At 38.3% G+C, this 21,115-nt stretch overlaps 1 protein-coding gene across 1 annotated transcript in view; it reads right to left on the reverse strand.

The window, feature by feature from the left end:
• The window catches only part of CCDC170 (coiled-coil domain containing 170), a 92,211-nt gene that overhangs the window by 22,763 nt on the left and 48,333 nt on the right, over positions 1 to 21,115 (reverse strand). The window contains exons 6-7 of the mRNA XM_087424968.1: positions 11,145 to 11,462; positions 3,548 to 3,778 (exon numbers count right to left, since the gene is read on the reverse strand). Coding sequence (XP_087281094.1) covers positions 3,548 to 3,778; positions 11,145 to 11,462 — 549 coding nt within the window. The remainder of the gene's footprint in view (positions 1 to 3,547; positions 3,779 to 11,144; positions 11,463 to 21,115) is intronic.

Consider the following 21,115-nt stretch of genomic DNA (forward strand, 5'->3'; position numbering starts at 1 on the left):
CCGGGTCATGGAATACTCAGCCATGGAAAGAAGGAATCTGTAGCTGATCCTGAGGGCCATAGAGAGCCCCTGACCAGTTTTAAGATGGAGAAAAATAAGATTAGACATGCATTTTATTAAGACCTCCCTGGTGGCAGTGGGACGATCAGTTAGAAGGTTGTTTCAGTAGTCCATGCAAATTATCATAATGCTCTGAACCAAAGCACAGCTGCTAAATACAGAGATGGGGATGGTATTTGAGGGATATTAAGGAGATGGAATTTACAGTGCTTAGGAATTGTTTTAAAAGAGGGAACATGGAGGGCAATTCTTGCGCTTTTGGCTTGAACAACTGGAGGCAAATTATCTCGTCATCACTGAGGCAAGAGGGGGCAAATTTGAGGAGAGGTAATCATTTCCATTTTGAATATGTCTAGTGCAAGGCGTTCGTGGAACATCTGGGTGGAATGATGTTCAGCAGACAGTCGTAGTTCTTCCAATTTAACATGTTACACTCAGGTGCGATATTTCCTTTCAAACTCAAAATTTCAACCAACATACCTTTTTCAGCTATCTGATAGCAAAATTCCCTTCACTCTCCCAAATTTCTCAATTCTATCCCTTATCTTCATTCACAAAACCACTACTTGGTTCAGACCCTTATTATCTTCTGATCTGGACTATTCTAAGAATCCCCCCACTGGATTCTCCCGACCTTTGGTCTCTAGACCCTCAGAGCCAGTCTGCCTTCAGAGAAACCTTTCTTCTACTCGAAAACCTTCTACGGCTTCCCATTACCTATAGAATAAAGCCCCGAGTAATTAGCCTGCCCTATCTCAATTTTTCCTACCTGCCTCCAGAGCCACCTCATGCCTCTGGCCTCACCAGGCACCGTGTTCCAGTCTCCCCGTGCCTCATTCATCTCCTGAGTAGTCCTGTCACAGCTCCATTCCTTCATCCTCCCTGCTGTTCCCTCTACCCTGAATCTCTTCCCCACCTCTCCTACCTGACAAATTCCTACTCATTCTTTAAAGCCCCTCTCGAATGTCACCTCATGTGTGAAGAGGACTCATTTCCCCACACACAGAAATAGGAGAGAAGTAATTAATTACTCCTTTATCCAAGTTTCTGTCAAATGTTATATCTATCTCTATTATAGCACTAATTGTACTAATTGTGTCCTGAGTTCCCTGTCTCATCCACTAGACTAGGATTTCCCACAGACACTTCTTATGCATCTTTGCATATTCAACCCTCCATGCAGGCATGATGCTTCCTCAATTTTTTTAAGTACAAAAGAGTGAAAATGAACAAGGTTCCAGAGTACACATTTTTCAACCTAAGAGCATTTTTCAAGCCAAATTCTGCACCTATACTGTTGAAACCATTTGTCTCTCTTCTCCTAAGGACTCCTGTGACCCACAAACATGTATCTTCCCTTTCTGTCCAATAAAACCTTTCTTTGATCCTGTTTTTCAGTGTTTCTGCTTCATGCCTCTTTTCTCTTTGGTCACTGGACTTTGTACTAGTCTACTTCTAAGTCTCTAATTCTTCTCTTACTAGTCGCCCCTCAGCCCAGTGCAAACTGGCTCCTCTTCTCCACCACTCTACTAAAACTGCCTCTCGGAGGTCATGGATTATCTTCCCATAGTCAGATCATAAGTGTGGACCCCTTCTAATCTCCTTCCAGGTTATCGCCAATATCATTCTTGACTTTCTCCATACTGCAATCTCAGCTCCACAGTGACATCACATTATCTTTCTAAAATATTGGGATGTGCAAAATCAATTGTTACATTTCATATTCTACAGAATAAAGAATACTCAATCTTCAACCTGAAACCAGAAAACTCATAGAAGAAAATATAGGCAACACACTATTTGACATTGGTCATAAAGGAATCTTTTCGGATGACATGCCTACCCGGACTAGGGAAACTAAAGAAAAAATAAGCATGTGGGACTTTATCGGATTAAAGAGCTTCTACAAGACAAATGAAACCAGAATCAAAATGAACAGATAACCCACCAGCTGGGAGAAAATATTTGCAAAACATATATCTGATAAGGGGTTGATCTCCATAATATATAAAGAACTCACACAACTGAACAACAAAAAAACAAACAACCCGATCAAAAAATGGACAGAGGAAATGAACAGACATTTTTCCAAAGAAGATATACAGATGGCCAACAGGCACATGAAAAGATGTTCAACATCACTAATCATCAGGGAAATGCAAATCAAAACAACACTAAGATACCAACTCACGACCGTTAGAATGGCTATAATCACCAAGACAAAAAACAACAAATGTTGGAGAGGCTGTGGAGAAACAGGAACCCTCATACACAGCTGGTAGGAATGCAAACTGGTGCAGCCTCTATGGAAAATGGTATGGAGATTCCTCAAAGAATTAAAAATAGAAATATCCTATGATCCAGCTATCCCACTATTGGGAATCTATCCAATGAACCTGAAATCAACAATCCAAAGAGGCTTATGCACCCCTATGTTCATTGCAGCTTTATTCACTATAGCCAAGAAGTGGAAGCAACCTAAGTGCCCCTCGACTGATGATTGGATCAAGAAGATGTGGTATATATATACAATGGAATACTACTCAGCCATAAAAAAGACAAAATCGTCCCATTTGCAACAACATGGATGGGCCTGGAGGGTATTATGTTAAGTGAAATAAGCCAGAAAGAGAAAGATAAACACTTTATGATCTCACTCATATGTGGAATATAAACCAACACATGGACAGAGAAAACTGTACTGTGGTTACCAGGGGCAATGGGGGTAAGGGGTAGGCACAAGGGGTGAAGGGAGATATATATGGTAATGGACAAACAAAAATGTACAACCCAAAATTTCACAATGTTATAAACTATTAAAACATCAATTAAAAAAAAAAAGAATATTCAATCTTCATAATCCAAGCCATTCCAGTCTTCTCTCCACCAAGAATGCCACGTTCAAGCCATATGGGAATAACCACTCTGCATTCACTAAACATACTGTGCACTTGCAAGCTTTTGCTCAAACTGTTTCCCCTACAGTGTCTGCCCCTTCTCTCCACTAAAATCTTACTTATCTTTCAAAGATGAACTTAATGATCTCCTTCCTTTTAAATCTCCCCTTATCCAGAAGTTTTAATTCCTTTCACTAGGCTTTTATAGCACTTTATTAATCAATACATCTCTTATAACACATTGTCTTATAGTACAGCAAATTATTTGAACGTCTGTCTTCTTTATTGAATTATGAGCCTTTTAAGATCAAGAACTGTGTGTTATTCATACTTTAGCCCCCAAACCTTCAGAGTCTCATATATAACGTGCTCAGTAAATACCTGTCCGGTTTAATTGAATTTAAATTTGAATCAAGGAAGCTTCAAACAATAGGAAGAGATCCCCCAAAATATCCACCGTTCCTTGAAATTTACATATGACTCGAAACTGAACCAATCTACCAAAGTACCGTAAAATTCAGAATATTTTCAGGTAAACTTTAATACTGCAACAGATGCTTCCACCCATGGACATGTCCTCAGGTCATTACTTTTTGTTTCTCAAAATTCAAGTTGTCTCTCAAAACATCTCCAGACACCAGCTCTCCCTCCAAGTGTGTCAGCTGACTCTGAAGAGCTTCCAACTTGTTTTCTGCTTTCTGGGCTCTCTGTAGAGCCTTCTGGTGAAACCCAGACTCATTTCCCAACTGTTCAACAAGCTCGGATATTTGGGCTTCAAGCTGGGAGACCATCTGGAAACAAAGAAACAGAACAAGGATAAGCTTTGTTTCAGATGCAACAAAGTGTTAAAATTCAGTGCTCAGCCCAAGCAACGTAACTATTTATTGACACCAACTTCCAGATTCTTTGAAAAAATTAAATAAAAAACAGGTAATTGGTAGCTGTATTTGCCTCTGCTGGAAATAAACCTGCATTCACTTTCTAATAAAGCACTTTCGATTGGTATTTTTAATTTTTATGTAATTCCTTAAACAGGTTACTCGATAATTATTATGGATGACATTTACTTACCCCTAAAACTGCCATTAATTTAGGAGTTTCAAAGCTTAGTTGGAAAGAGAGACAGAAAGTACTTTTAAAACCTACAGAAGTGTCGTTCTCCAGAAGAACCCTTCCACCACACACAGTGGATTAAAGATTATATAACGAGTTAATCTTGACAAGTAAGTTTGAGGCGTTATCAGGAATTCAAGCACATCAAGATATTTTTAAAGCTTTTTTTCAATTTTCTATTGCGTATTGGGTACTCACGCACTCAACTTCAGTGGTTCCGCCTCTGTGCTGCATAGTTACGTAGTAGTGTTATCATTTTAGCATTTGAAAGGTCAAAATTCCTTTATTACAGTGACTTGAAATAGGATCAATGGCAATGGACAAAAAGGCAGGAGAACGTGATTGCTCTCTCCTCTTCTATAGCTTAAAATCACCGCTTCTCCAGTAGAGGCCCCAAGACTCTTCACAACCCCCATAACTTGCCAAATGCTTCCAGCCTTCCTTGGAGTTTCTCTCCTTGTCCTGACCTTCCCTTAAACCAAGAACACAAGTTCACCAAAGACCTCAGGTACACTTTGAGAATACTCAAATTAATTCTGCCAAATCTAGTCTTCATAAAATGTTGAATTCAATAGAAACACCAAGTTTGAGGTGACAAATTTGTTTTGTTTTGGAAGAGGAAAGGAAAAAAGTAGTTGCTATTTGCATAACAGCATTCTCACAGAAATAGAAATATCTTGATGGTTTCAGATTTACAGTCTCAGTTAAAAAAAAAAATTCTGCTTGCCTATCTATAAACAACCATGCTTAAAGGCAAGAAGACATTCCAGCTATCTTCAAGTATTTTGAAAGGCTATTACATAGAAGAACAATAGAAGTTGTTCTGAGTTACCTGCAGAGCTTAAGTTGAGGACCAACAGGTAGAAATCATAGAAAGACTTTCGCTTCACTGTAAGGAAGAATTTTCCCCTGGTCCCCATAGTTTCAAACTAATACATGCCCATTGTAAGAGATTCATTAAAGACAAAAAAAAAAGTATAAATAAGCAAAAACTAATCTCCATGATCTCACTACCCAGAAGCAACAATTAATATTTTAAAATAATTTATTTGTATGCATTGCTAAAATATAGTTAAGATGGTATTACACATGCGATTTTGTATGTTTGTTTTTATCTTATATTTTAAGCATCAACCCATGTCAGATAGTGGATTCCCAGTCACTGGAGATGGCCAGAAGTTGGCCAATCATTTGTTAAGAAGGTTATGAGGAAGATTGAAGTGCTACAATCAGGAAGGTTAAACTACTTGATCCCTAAAGCCTCTAATTCTGTGCTTCTATGGCTCTCAAGGTCCCAGGCCTATAATTCAATTAATTCTATTTTTTCTGTGGGTGCTTGAAATCAGATATTTGATGGCAAGCTGCTCAGCACCACATCCAAGGAATTATATTTCTTGAGGAAATTTTGAATTTCATTATAGAATATGAGGCTCTGAGAACTCTCATTTCATATTTCCTACCCTCAGTACTTACTAACTAATTATAGATCTGATCTTCATGCAAGAAACAGTGTGCTTTGCTTGGTGCAACATACAAGTAACCTACAAAACAGGGGCCATCAAACAGCTTCCCCAAGAGACTACCTCCTGGGTGGCTGTTTAACGATATGATACAAGGAATGGCACACGTTTCTGTGCAGCGGGAGATGTGGTTTCACCTTGGACTCCCCGTAGGAAGTGAGTCTTTCTAGCTGAGGATCCTTCAACATATCTCCTATCACCCCGTTGACCTAGCAAAGAGAATGAAACCAAAGAGAAAATAGATGCAGAAAACCTCAAGTGGAGAGATGGAGAATTATGTGATCTCTTAGCCACAGCCAGTCTGTTGCAGAGCTTACCAGAGGGAAGCAAAATCTTCCATGGAAATTCATCAGTAAAGACTCCATTTTGAAATGACACAGCAAGCAACTGCAGGAAGATAGACTAAGGGAGTGATAATGACCCTGAAGGATGAAGCAGACATCCTGAGGTAGACCAGACTGAGGGACAGGGACTCTGGAGTCAGACAGCCCTGGTTTCAAGTTCCCCAGTCTACCACTTATCAGCATGTTAACTGAAACAAGTACTGAGCCTCTCTGAGACGTACAGACTTTGCTATGATGGTTACGTTAGCTAATTTAGATAACTTGAGTAGCGCAGTGTTTCATACCCAATGAAGTTCAGCACACTGCATCCATTTTTATCACCGGTATTACTATTCCAGTATGTGGGTTCAGTCAATCCTATGGTTTGTCATAAAGATTAAAAGACTCCTTCCGGGAATTGTCCTATGTCATGTTTCTCAAACTAGTCTCAGCCCATAGAACCTGTTTTCAACTGGAAGTCTTTCTGAGAAGGACAAATACGGGACAAATGTGCTCGACTCAAAGGTGGGTGGGTCCCTCCTGCATCCTCACCCTGTGTGGACCCGAGAGTGTTCCATGGAACCTGAAGACTCAGCAGAGTAGAACCTTTAAAGCCCCCCATATGTAGATGGCTGGACTATGCAGAATCTACCCAACTGCCCTGCCAAGATTCTGGTGTCCAGAGAGGAGCAAACAGCTGAGAATCTCCCCATATCCCATGCATCATAGAACAAAGCTACATAAGCTTATTTAGGCCTCAGTGCATATGATACCACCAAGTTTTTTCAGAGCTAAACTTACATAAGTTTATTCAAATAAGTTAACCTTCCAACCTGACTCAGTTCTTAGGAACATCAAATGCCAGTACCTGGGTGAACATATGTGTCCCGCCAAAACCATAAAGTTGTGTTGTGTTTTTCACACCAAGAAGCCTAAAGAATCAACAGCTTTTCTTTTCTTCTTTTCTTCAGTATCATCTGTTAACATATCCCTGATATTCTGTGGGACAAAATGTGCCAGCGATCTCCACACTAGAGATGTAGGGAATGGAGGGCGGGTTGTAATAAAGAATATATACCTCAATTTTTTTCAACAAAAAAGGCACTGAAGTAAACTACACTTCAAAACAAGCAGTTTGGTTTTTGGAAGTGAAGTCATCATGCCCTAAAAGAATTAATTCATTTCCCCAGGACAAGGAGTTGTTGATTTAGCCAGAGAGGCATTTTTGCCCTGAGATTAAATCAAATTGAAGCACAAGAGCCATAAACTGAAGAAAGAGTTACTTGGGTCAGTTAAGAACCAGTGCCTTTTGGACATAAACAACGCTTTTCTGATTATTGCAGCTATAATTTTCACTTAGGAAATATATGAAATAAGTTATCAGGAACCAGGAATATAACATCAATCAAATTCTCCTTCCTTCTTACTGGTACGTGTGGCCAACACTATTGACTGGCTAACCCTACCCACCCCCACTTTGTGCATGTCAACTTTTTTTATAGGTTGAGTTGGGTCCACCAAAAAGAGACATGTTGAAGTCCCTTAGTACCTCAGAATGGAACCTTATGTGACTCAGAAAGAATAGAGTTTTTACAGAGACAATCCAGTTAAAATGAAGTCATTAGGGTGGACCTTAATACAGTATGACTGGTGTCTCATCAAAAGGGGAAATTTGGACAAAGAGACACACACAAATAGAAGGAAAATGATGTGAAGAAACAGAGAGGACACCATTCATAAGCCAAGAAATTCCTGAGGCTATTAGAAGCTAGGTGAGAGGTATGGAACAGATTCTCCCTCACAGTCCTCAGCAAAAAACAATCCTGCTGACACCTTGATTTTGGACTTCTAGCCTCCAGAGCTGTGAGACAATAAATTTCTGTTGTTTAAGCCATCCAGTCTGTGGTACTTTGTTATGAACATCCTAGGAAAGTAACACACTATAGAGGCTGAGAATGCTAATATCTCTGTGTTCTCTCTCCCAGATGCCCTTGTAGCCAGGGGTGACTGTGTAACATAATTTTGGACAACGAAATGTCAGTGGAAGTCTGCTGAAGCTTCTGGGTAAACGTTTGGTTGAGTATACTGGAGGATTAAGAACAAAGCAGAGAGCTGGTCCCAGTGGCCTATTCGTTAAATTCAGTGTGTTCCGCTTCAGTGGCCCGGGTTCTGTTCCTGGGCATGGACCTACACTGCTCTGTTAGCAGCCATGCTGAAATGGTGGCCCACATACAAAAAAAATAGAGGAAGATTGGCACAGATGTTAGCTCAGGGTGAATCTTCCTCAGCAAAAAAGAAGAACAGAGCAGAATGATGAGATCAGAAAGAGGATTCGGGGAGTTATGGATCATATCTCAGGTCCTTTAGGGCATCAGATTGGGCCCCCACAGCTCCCACAGAGCCACTGGACACAGAAACACTCCTGTGGAGGAAATATAACCTTATGTGTGCCCTAAAGTGAACAAAAGAGCCGTCTAGATAAATGGTTGTGAGTTTGTATTAATTTGTCTTTAATTTGGAGATGACATAGAAATCAATCACGGTCATGTCCTCTCTGTACATAATCCATTCTCATCCAGATGATTAGCCAGTTAGGAAACATCTAAAAGTAAGAAAAAAATTTTGCCTCAAAATTCTAAACTAAAATGTCATAACTTTCTGTCGTTGTGTGAGAAGCCATTATTTCAAAAATACATGTTATGCATGTCCTAAAATTTCAAGGCTAAATAACATCTAAATACTCATTTAGATTTCCTGGGATCCCGACAGTAGAACATCCCTCTGAGAGTGGTTTTCAACTGGGGGTGATTTGGGCCCCCAGAGACATTTGGCAATGTCTGGAGAAACCTTTGGTTGTCACAAATTGGGAAGAGAGGGCTGCCATTGGTATCTAGTGGGTAGAAGCCAGAGATGCTTCTAAACATCCTGCAATGCACAGAACAGCCCCCACAACAAAGGATTAGCCAGCCCAAAATGTCAAAGGTGCCAAGGCTGAGAAACTCTGCTCTGAAATATAGTAAAGCTTTCAAAAAGAAAATCAGATTTTGCTATAAGCAGAAAAGCAAGAAACAAGTAGAAATGACTTTTACTAAAAAAGTGTGGGTGGTGTCCTGAATTCTACAGAGAATTGCAAATACAGGAGAGTGAAAATGAATAACAAAGGGGTAAATAAGAAAAGCAACATTCAGGAGGTAGGAGCCGACAAGTGCAGTGGAGAATTTGCCAGGCTCAGCCTGAGCCCACCATTGGGACTTCATGTGGGTATTACTCAACTGTTGACTGTGTTTAACCATGGCAGCTGGCAGGAGGATGTAGTCTCCTCAACAAACAGACTCATCAATTTGTAAAGCTCCCATTCTTCAGAAACATTTCTAAGACAATATATGAAATCCATTTTCTCCTCATTTACTTGAAGATGAGTCACCCAAGACGCCAGCTATGTGCTTGATTTCAGGCTTTTAAATAGTGAGAGCAGCTATTGAAAAAAATTACGGGGTAGCAGAGGCAGACAAAGGCACTAAAAAGACTCTGAATCATTCCAATTTTTATGGGGAGTGGGGGAAGGCATATCCAGCTTAACCAATTTACATCATTTTGCTTTAGAAAATAAACATATACATCATGCTGACAGTTTTATGCTGTGTTTCACAAGCTGGAAGGAAAATAGTTTTAGGAAAACATTTGGAGAAATAGAAGAAGGAAGCAACAAAATGAAATGGCAAAGAACCATTAGCTATTGAATATCTATTACTAGTCAAGGTAAATAATTTGGTGGAGTTTTTCTCAGTCCTGTAAATAATTTCCTTCCCCAATCCAGCACCTATATGTGTACTGAATCACACAAAAAACAGTTACTCTCAGAGACCCACACGTGTTACAGGGATGGGCATTTTATATCCACAAAGGGAATCCGACCCTTGGACTAAGGAGTCACCAGTGTTGCTCCTACAGCACACGTGAATTTTGGAGAATTTTTAGAGGGAATTTAAAATGTTTTATCATTCAAGGAAATTTACAAATGCAACCCTGAACTTTGAGTTAGTGATCGCTCTAAGTTTCCTAGGAACATTAAAACATGGAAAAGTGCATTTTCTCTTTTTGAGCAAAGCATGAACTCAATAGAAGAAATAGTTCCTCATGGAATTATACATAGAGTTTGGATATTATTTACTCTAAAATCTCATTAATTAGGACTTCAATAATTTGGATTTGGTGATAATTTAAATAGAATCGGGCTGAAGATGACTCTGCTAAGCAAAGCTTTATAGAAAATGAGAATTATTAATAGTATAAACAAGATAAAATGTAAAAAGCTTCACTCATATATGTGAATTAAATAATTTTTCTCCACTTAAGTGGGTCCCCTCAAAGATTGTTCTAGGCACCAACGCACTATGAACAGGAGAAGGAGAGAGGAGGAGAGAGAGGACAAGAAAGGGCAACAGTTAATATTCATTGTTGTTATTTGTTGGACAGTGTATTAAGGACTTCATGACTATTTTTTTTTATTTAATGCTTACAACAAGCAATAACCTTATGAGGCAGATACTGTTACACGTCTAGGAACCCTTATCTGCAATTCCAAAATCCAAAAGGATCTGAAAACTGACAGTTTTTCCGTAATTCATTTGCGGATAGAGCTTGACCTGACCACATGGGCAGCAAACCCTTACCTGAAGTGACCTGAGGCTATTCACAGTCTTGCTGAACCCCAGGTGGTAGGGTGCTCCTGGGTTTTGCTGCAGAATGATGAACGTGGTTGATTATGGGATGTTGCCCCAGACCCCACTGAAGAAGACTGTGTAACATTGCTTTCTCTATTATCTTTCTGTGTACTATTTTATCTTTCTATACCCTGAAATATTCCGAATTGAAAAACACATCGGGCCCCAAGGGTTTCAGATAAGGGGTGTGGACCCTCGGCTTGAACAGCAGGTAAGGAAACTAGATCTGAGACTGGAATCTCAGGGGCTCAGCCCAAGGTCATACCTGGAGTGAGTGGGTTTGCAGTAGAGACAAGATTCAGCATGGGGTCACTCTGACTCCAGAACCCCCATCGTAGTTAGCTATCACCGAGTGACTGGCCAGGATGGTAAGTATGATATATAATTGAAAGTAATAAACCCACATTTAAATGATACTTTTAGCTAATTCGGATAACTCATTTATTGAGTATGCTAAATGAATGAGTTTGTCCTTAATAAGCTTATAAGCCGCCATCACCCACTCACCCTCTTCCTGCTCTCTTCCTGGCTGCCCATTTCTTGAATCCCCTCCAAAATGGCATCCTCGGTGGACCTCACCAAGCCCACGCTGCCCCTAAGGAGGGCTGCAATTTTCTCCCTAAATGAGGAGTGTTGGCTTTTTGAGGCTGCGGCCGCATCCAGACTGGCCCTCAAACTCTTCTCCAACTCGCAAGAGCTTTTCTTCAACAGGCTCAGCTCCTGCTTCGAGGCCTCCCAGACCCGCTGGCCAGCAAGCAGCCTTTCTTGGAAAATCTTAACTTCCCTTTCAAGAGCTTCTTTCGCCTGGACAGCACTGAGCAAGTCCTAAAATAATTACAGAAAGTGAAGACAATAACATTAGCAGCCAATGAGGGACACCTGCATTCGCCTTTCATTTGCTTTGCTTACTAATGACTTCAACGAGTTAAGAGTTAAGCACTCATTCCATTTTTAACTCTAAGTTTCCTATAGTCTCTTCATAAAGTTATGAGATTGTAAAGGCTACGTCAGGTAAATTTAGGTGTCTAAAAGAGAAAAGGGATATTAAAAAAAGAAGGAAACTGACGTATACAAGACTTTTCTATGTGGACCTCTAGAAAGAGTTAATAAAAACAAATTGTTGGCTAACATGCTAGCAGATTCAATCCACAGGTAGCATTTATTTACAGAACTCTCTGTTCTTGAGCTTGGTATACATGGATATTGATTTTGAATAAACCGTAAATCCTCAGAGTCCTAACTAGGAACTAAAAATTATTTGACAAAAGATGTCTCCTTAATACTATTCTAAATAATAGAGTAGCATTCTCATAAAGACATCACAGCTTAAAGGAGAATCAGATCAGATCTTTCTTTCAATATTCATTGACTATGTATCCCCATGTCTTATCAAGACAAGACTAATACTGATAAAACCTAAAGAAAGGAGATGAAACAACTAGCCATTTTGTGGGTGGGAGGATGGAAAGCAGAGGGAGACAAAGTACCACACCGAGAATAATAATTTTAATGAATATAATACATAGGTTTAGGTTCATAAAAATAATGAAGGGCATTGAGAAGGTTCCCTAGCACCTGCATCTATTTGAAAAATCTAGAATGGTCCAAAGAGTCATAAAAGGGCCATCTTCAAAATTCATTTTAAAAAAACACACGTTAACATCAAGTTCCAAAATACATGAATTCACATCAAATAAGATTAAGCAGTTTGTTAACCACTGCTATAGTATTGTGGCCTAGTTAACTGGCAAAAATATTTTGTTTTTTATTAAAAATAGTATGTTAGGGGCAAAAATAACTAAAAAGGAACAATTTCTTTGAATAACAGATTCTACATATAAACTGGCCAGTTGCAATCATCCATTTTGCATTAGAACTGGACTTTAAAAGGAATTTCTCTCCACCAACAGCTTGGAGACAGGAAAAATGATACTTGAAATGCTACTTCCTACTTTTTGTAGAAAAGAGAATATCTTACTTTTTTTTTTATGGTGATTTTTTTACATCAAGGAAGCCTCAGGCATCAATTTGAAAGCAAAGTCATCCAGTGGATAGGTAGTTAGAAGGCTGCCCTTTTCAGAGATGTAATAACTAAACTAATTATGGCACCTATTCTGTGAAATGCTTTCCTTTTCAGGGTCCTGGTTTCATTTCCCCGTTCCTTTTCCAAACTAATCCTCTTTGCAGAGAAGCCCCACTCCTGCCGCTAATTAAATGATGGCCCTTAAAGTAAAGAGTCAAGAACACTTTATCACAAATACAATATTTTTACACTTTACAGATTTCTTTTCAGATAGTAATACAATAGCTGCTCAATTAGAGTAACCAGTATCAGCACTGGTGATAATAAATTGGGCCCATATTTTACTTAGAAACTGCAATTTAATGTGTGGATAGAAAATTAACGTCCTAAATTCGATGATACAGGTTAACTTGAATCCCCTTTTAGTGTTCTAAAATCCTATAGAATATTATATATCAATTTTTATATAGAAAGAAACCCCCTAACGCAAAAGAGAGGAGTTACCATGACCAATAGAGTGATTTTTTTGTTTTTGTTCTTTTTGTTGAGGAAGATTCGCCCTGAGCTAACATCCGCACCAGTCTTCCTCTATTTTGTATGTGGGTCACTGCCACAGCATGGCCGCTGATGAGTGGTGTAGGTCTGCACCTGGGAACTGAACCCGGGCCACCAAAGCCGAATGCACCAAACTTAACCACTAGGCCGCAGGGCCGGCCCTCTAGAGATGTTTTTAACCAAGTATTTACAAAAGGTCCTCAAAATACACAAAAAATATAACAGATGCTTGAGCCCTTACATCAGTTTGGAGTCAACTAGTCAACGGGCAGCTTACACCAGGAGACAGATACTCACAATTAAAATATTTCAGCTATGAGGAATTTTTTCCACCCCATTATCAGACGGTTGTCTCATTGCCATAGAGACAAGGGCCCAAACGGTCCTCTAACAAATTCTAAGTACCAACACTTACGTCTAATAAAAATGAGAAAATTTGTTTGTGATCATAGACTACAGTGGCACATGGCAGCAGGTCAGACTTCTTTTCTGGACACGTTTCAGCCCAGGGAACTGTTTCTTGTATGAAATGCAGGGCTCAGGAGCCAGTGACGAGTCCTTGGGGATGGCCGCTCCCCCAGTGCTCTGATTAAGCACTTCAGGATTCAGGGGCACTGAGCTGATCCCCTGGAAACAGATGCTCTCAGTCCGCAAATGCAATTACCTGTAGTGCTTTCAGGAGGAAGTGGCCAGAGTGGAGTCTGGTTGCATGGCTACCTCAAGGATACCCTGAAGTAATGTGACATCAGTATCATTGGGCAGGACCTGGGGACTGCTGTCAGACCACACTGACACACAGAACAAGAAACAAGGAGCTCCCTGCGAGAAAGATCAGGGCTGACCTCCACAGAGGAAATTACATTTGCAAATGAGGTCGAGCCTTCATGGAAACAGTGATGGGAATCATTTAAAAAAATTTTTTAATTAACAAATCTTTAGATTCAGTCTTACTAATGCAACAAATGAATAATGATACCTTCACAATTACTTTTAACAAAAACATTTGTAAATAATATGATTAAGGCATTCAATTTAGCTTCCCAATTAAATTGTCTGCGTTGAATAATGAAACCATTCAAAGGTTTGTGTTGTTAAAACCAATTGATTTCTATTACGATGCTGCTAACTATGATATGGATTTGCATATGCATGATATCAAACTGCCTCTCAGAACTACAATGATTAATTACCGTCAGGGTGGAGAACCTCTGGCTTGAGCTTAATTCATTCAACTCTAGACAAATTTTGTAAAATTAAAAATCAATTGGTTACTTCTACCTACTGCAATTAAGATTAACAAATAAACTCAGAAATTCCCCCAAACAGGCACGCTCATACATTGCTGGATGAAGTGTGACTAGGTATAATTGTGGCATAAATATCTAACAAAATTTAATATGCACATAACCTTTGACCCTGCAATTCCAGTCCTAAGAATATATCTGTGGGATAGATTACTAAACATGGAAAATGAGGTATATGTGAAGTTATTCAATTACAATATAGCAAAACATTAGGTACTACATGAGTATTCATTGACACGTGACTAGTTAAACAAATAGGAGACATCTATACCATAGAACACTATGTAGTCTTAGAAAGAAGTGAGGAAGCTTTTTATGTACTGATATGGACAACTCTCCAAGATATAGGTAGTAAAAAAAAGTAAGGTGCCTAACCATGTGTCTAGTACCATTTGTACCTACATAAAAAGAGAATCTCTTGGGGCCAGCCAGGTGGTGTAGCAGTTAAGTTTGCACACCCTGCTTTGGCAGCCTGGAGCTCATGAGTTCAGATCCCCGGCACGGACCTACACACCGCTCATCAAGCCGTGCTGTCGCAGCATCCCACACACAAAGTAGAGGAAGATTGGCGTGGATGTTAGCTCAGTGACAATCTTCCTCAAGCAAAAAGAGGAAGATTGGCAACAGATGTTAGCTCAGGGCCAGTCTTCCTCATCAAAAAAAAAAAGAGAGAGAGAGAAAGAATCTTTCTAGAAATATCCACAAGCAAATGCCAATTCTGATCATCTCTGCAGAAGGGAATTGGAGCTGGTGGGGAGAAATGGAAGGAAGATGTGACAGAACAGTGACAACTACGAAAATACCTAGGGAACTCTGGTCCATTAAAGTTCTGAGTCAATAGTGTTATGAACACACACACTAAACTTAGGCTGCGTTAGTAGAAATAAAGTATCTAAAACGAGGGAGGTGACGTGCTGCTGTATTTCCCTTGAACTAGACCAAACCTGGAGTTTGGAGTCTGAGATTCAAACTTGAATATAGATACCCTACCAGAACAGTGCTTTTCAAAAGGTGATTTACAAACTAGTGCCACTCCTGGAACTGTTCCCAGTCCCAACAATATAATTTCAGAAATTAAAGATAAGAGTTTAGTAATTTCTATAGCAATTCAACATCGACTTTTTTTACTGTAACTATTTATTTAATAATCTTATATAACAATACTTAAGTAGCTTAGCATGTACTTTCAGGTATTATCAAGTGATTTTTCTGTGGAAAAGGGCATTGACATCAATTATTTAACAAGGTATGGACCCATTCAGGTTTTGTTGAATTCACCTGGTAAGTGGCACATGGCATGAGCCTCATATCTGTTGTTCAGGTAGGAACATGTTACAACCTGTGATATTTTAAGGTTGGTTTACCAACTATAATCCAAGAGTGAAAAGTATGTAAGATCCAGAATCCATTTCTTTCATCAAAAGGTAATTTAAATTTCCATCAAAAGATCACTTAAGGGCCGGCCCCGTGGCTTAGCGGTTAAGTGTGCGCACCCCGCTACTGGCGGGCTGGGTTCGGATCCCGGGCGTGCACCAATGCACCGCTTCTCCGGCCATGCTGAGGCGGCGTCCCACATACAGCAACTAGAAGGATGTGCAACTATGACATACAACTATCTACTGGGGCTTTGGGGAAAAAAACAAAAAGGAGGAGGATTGGCTATAGATGTTAGCTCAGAGCCAGCCTTCCTCAGCAAAAAAGAGGAGGATTCAGCATGGATGTTAGCTCAGGGCTGATCTTCCTCACACACACACAAAAAAAAGATCACTTAAAAATTTAACAAGAATGTTACACGATAAACTGATAAAACTGTCTACAGGTGGAGAACTGAAGATGGATTTCTGAAAACACAACATTTGTTTAATTTTGGATACAAGTTGCAAATAAATATCTAGAGCTGAAATTGCCTTAAAACCTATTCTATTGTCAACAAACCTCTGTGAGATTGATTTTCTACTGTAAGTGCTTTAAAACCAAAACACAGAAACAGTTTTAATATGCATTATCTCCTGCAAGTAGCATTATCATCAGTACAACCAAGATGACATAAGTTAAGAAGAAGAAGCTAGCTCATTGTCACAATAAAACAATATTGGCATAAGTGGTATTCGTTCAAAGTGACCACATAAGACTTTAACACAGGGAATTTCAGTCATAACTTTTTGTTCAGACACAATTGCAGAATGACAAAAAACTATCAGTTTAGTAGTAGTCTCTCTATTAATCCTATACCGATACTTTCAAAGAAGAATGTGTACAGTTTATGCGATTCTTTTCGTTTCCCCATGTTTATCCTGATTACATTTATTGAAATTTAATTTTATGTCCTAGCTTCTAATCCTGAAAATTTAGACTTGTGCTTCACATATCTTTTTAAATAATTTTTTCTATTAATTCATTTTTAATGATTTTACAAAAGTATCGGTCAGCAATGGATTGGAAATAAAGAAAAACTGATCGTTCACACAGATAGTCGGAAAAAAACTGGACCAGAGTACATGCAAAGTTTAGGAAGGAGAGTGGCGAAAGTCTTGAAACCATGTTCTTAGAGTAAACATGAAAAGAACTGGAACATTTAACCTGAGGATGTCTTCAAATAATAGAAAGACAATCATGTAAAAGGAGAATTAGGTCTGTTCTGCTTACGCCCACAGTCTAAGGGAGTGAAAGCTGTAGAGTAACATTTTACTTCAAAATGAGGAAGACCTTTCCCAAATCTGAGCTGTCCCGATGACATCACCAACCTTGGAAAATAATAAGAATTCAGCTTAAGTTTTAAATTCTTATTATTGACAAACTCAATACAAGTTAACAATGAATTTAGCCGCCCATGAGGCCAGTGTGTTCCTGGGCTTCAGTACAGCGGGGCAAACTCTCTGCCCTGCACTGGTCAGACTGTGCCTGGAGGACCATGGACAGTTCCCCGCTGGAAATTTTAAGAGAGAGGTCAGCAAAATGCAATGGGTCCGGCATCACATGCTAGGATTAGACCCATAATAAAAATATTGATGTAATTATGCTGTTTTAAATACTGTTTTCATTTATTTTCAGTGTGTTGAATGAACCTAAAGACACAGCATTGAAGACTTAATTATAGTTACAGAACAGAAGGCAAATATTACAAACTTTTTGACAATGTAAATACAATAACATAATAAAAATTGAGAAGAAGAAAAAGGGGAGTAAAAAGTAGGAGGCGTTAAATTCCTCATATTTCATAGCAGAAAGTCTAAAAACACTTATCTCAGATTGGTGAATCAGGAATAGAGATGTATTACTTTAAAGTCAATGGTAATTATCAAAAGTCAACGCAAGAGTGTAAAAGTGAGGCTGGAAGGGGAAGGAGAGAGGGTTTTAAATTTTTCTGTGGAGTCTTATGAACAGTCTTAATTTTTTATAATATGAGCAGATATTATTTTAGTGTTGATTTTCATTTTAATTTCTCACCCAGAAGTTAGAACTCACCCAAGCTCACAAATGATAAGAAATAAGGTTCAAGTAAGAAAAGTTTGAAAGATCTGGGCTGTTTAGCCAGAAGAAGAGACTCAGAAATCCATGATAAATAGTCTTCAAATACTTGAAGGGTAGCCATAAGAAAACGGATTTCCGTTTATTCTGTGAAGTTTCATTAAGATAGAACCAGGATAAGGACATGAATTATAGGGATTCTGATCTTGACTTGCTACAATGAAGAACCATCCAACAATTAGACAGCCCAGAGGAGGTGAACCTCGTTGTACAGTAGTGAGTTCCCTGCCTCTGGAGGAGTTCAAGGAAAGGCTGAACACTAGCTAACCAGGGGCATTTTAAAGATGATTCTTATTTCACGTAGAGAGTTAGATGATTTCAATTCTAAAAGACCTTGAGATCACTTCCAATGTTATGATTCTGAGATCGTAAAGAGATCTTTAATTTTTTTTTAGTAATTTATCCTGGCTAATAATTTCTCACTTTCGCACTTCCATATGCCTGTAATCTTAACATAAGCATAAGTTTATTTTAATCCCTAGTCAAAAGTAAATAAGTAGGAAAAGGAAATAAAAATACTGAGCATCAGTTATGTACTGGGCTTATCCTGAGGACTTTATGTATATTATATCATTCAATCCTAACAATAATTGTAAGAGATAGATCTTTAAATTATTTTCCCATTTTACAAAGAAGAAACTGAGGTTCAAAGATGTAAAGTCAAGTCACACAGCCAAATGATTCTGGAGCCTGGATAAAAACCCAAAAGCTTGGCCTCTTAGCCACTCTGCTCATCGTGTCTCTTATGCTCCTCTCTCTTACATACGTGACTGCAGAATAACAAACCAAGAAAGCAGAAGGAGCATCTTTCCAAACCAGGCCTGCCTGATTCCAAAACCAGTATTCCTTCCTAGCTTCAATTCTAGCTATTAGAATTAAAGAAAATGTGAACAATATGAAGGAAAAGAAACGGTTTGAAATCTACTATGTAAGTTTAATTTCTGATCCACTGACTGGAATGTGCATAGTCCATGGGAAATGTGTGTGTGGCTTGTGTAGGTAAAGTGACTACTTTACTCAACACTGGACTATTTCAAGATAACTAAGAGAAAAGGTACCAATCTTTGATAGTTTTTAAAACATACTTCAATATTAACTACAAAGATTTTCAAATAATATGTTTTCCATATGTATAATAAATCACCTGGATTTTTATTTGGGAAATTTCCATAAAGTAACTTAAATAGAGTCAATAAGAAACTCAGAAAAGCTGCGTTTGGTAGAATCAGCATCCCAGCCCTGCGGATACTTCTACATCTGCAGTCTTTCTGGACTTCACTAATAAAGTAAGTTTCCTACCTCAAAAACAGAGCTTTAGAAAGCAATATGAGGACTCTTCCAGAAACCATTAATGTGTCAGTAAAACCACTTGACGGTATTTTTCAGTAGTAAATCTTTGGGGTCATAATCCTATGAATGAGCACTTTATTAAAGAACTTAAGTTTTTTATTGTCCATTTTTTTTTATAATTTTTATTATTTTGGCAGGAACTTCATCCCAAAGTGAATGTGTTTCCAAAGTCTGAACAACATTGCGTCAGTCATTTACAAGTAAAGACACTTATATAAGAAAAGGAATAAACTCTGTTTTTCCAATGTGCTCTTGCAACACATTTTCATTTCCTACTGCTAATCTCCAGAAATGCATTTTTACAGGTAAATATTAAAGTCTTCTTTTCAAGGCTTGGTAATTTAATAGCTACTATTTATGATTGAATTAAAGTTATTCACTCACTGAGGAAATTTGCATGGCTACTTATTGTTGTTGTTTCACTGATAAACAATCAGACTTGTATTAGGATGTAGCTGTGAATATACATGTAAAGGGGATTATTGATGAAAACATAATAATGTAATGACCAGGGTTCAAATCCCAGCTTTGCCACTTAATAGCTGTGTGAACTTGAGCAAAGTACATACCCTCTCTGAGCACTTAGCACAATGACTGAGCAAAGTACATAACCTCTTTGAGCACTTTAGCACAATGACTATGCTAATAGTAAGTGACTAACAAATGGTGACTATTATACTAATGATTGCTGATAGTATTAATGTAAAAAATCTGAGAGCCTTAAACTTCATTCAGAAAACTTACTGATAGGTAAAATATTGAAAGTGAAATTTTGAAGTAATTTTATGTATAATACAAAGCAAATGAGTAAATATTATTATTAGGATTCAAAAGATACTAATATAAAACAAAAGATATTAAGAAAAATCTAGAATATTACTTTTAATTAAAAATATCAGTATTAATTACTAAAAATGTATTTCCAGCTCTGTCCACTGAAAGAAATGATACTCCAATAGCAATGGGCACACCTAAAGCCTAAATCTTGGTTACTAAGCACCATTCCCCAGGAAAAGGAACAAAACGTCTGATTTAGTTCTGTGGTCTGAAAATTTTAAGTGAGGCTAAGATTTCATATTTATCAGAAAGCAAAGAAGTGTTGAAAAACTAAAGGAGTCAGGTTACAAGATCACAGAGACCATCTCGAAGGGGCCCCTGCTGGCCAAATTTTGTGGATTTGAAGCACCAAAAAAAGAATAATTGATTGTAACACAGTAAGTAAATAAAAGTCCAAGTGTCCATAGAACTGAAAAGAAAAGGAAAAAATAAAAATCTTTTCTTTACAGAGAATGTCAACTAGTAAGTAGAAGGAATGATAAAATTGGAGTATTACCATTTTGCCATGCCTGATGTAAATTAATCCAGGCAAGAATTGATGGATGATAACATTGCTAGGTAAAGTCAATGGGGAACAGAAATAAATGCCAATTATCATCCCACAAATACCTTACTTCACTGCAGAATTTTAAGATGACCTTTACTCTAAAGAGATGTGCAATCAAACTTAGTGTCAGGAACAAGGAACAATCTAACATTATTGGCCTCTGATATGATGCAATGTGAAGTATGCAACTTTACCTTCGAAATATTCTTGCCAAAAATGTTTAACCTGAATCCAGTCCAGCCTCTAGATCCAAGTTTAAGTTTACAGGGTATAGAGAAACAAGTTGAGCAACATCATGAATAAACAATGAGACCACTGCTCTGGACTCTCCAAA

The sequence above is a fragment of the Ceratotherium simum genome, chromosome 38 (assembly GCF_057802395.1).
Source record: "Ceratotherium simum simum isolate JZ-2026a chromosome 38, ASM5780239v1, whole genome shotgun sequence".
NCBI classification, from domain to species: Eukaryota; Metazoa; Chordata; class Mammalia; order Perissodactyla; family Rhinocerotidae; genus Ceratotherium; species Ceratotherium simum.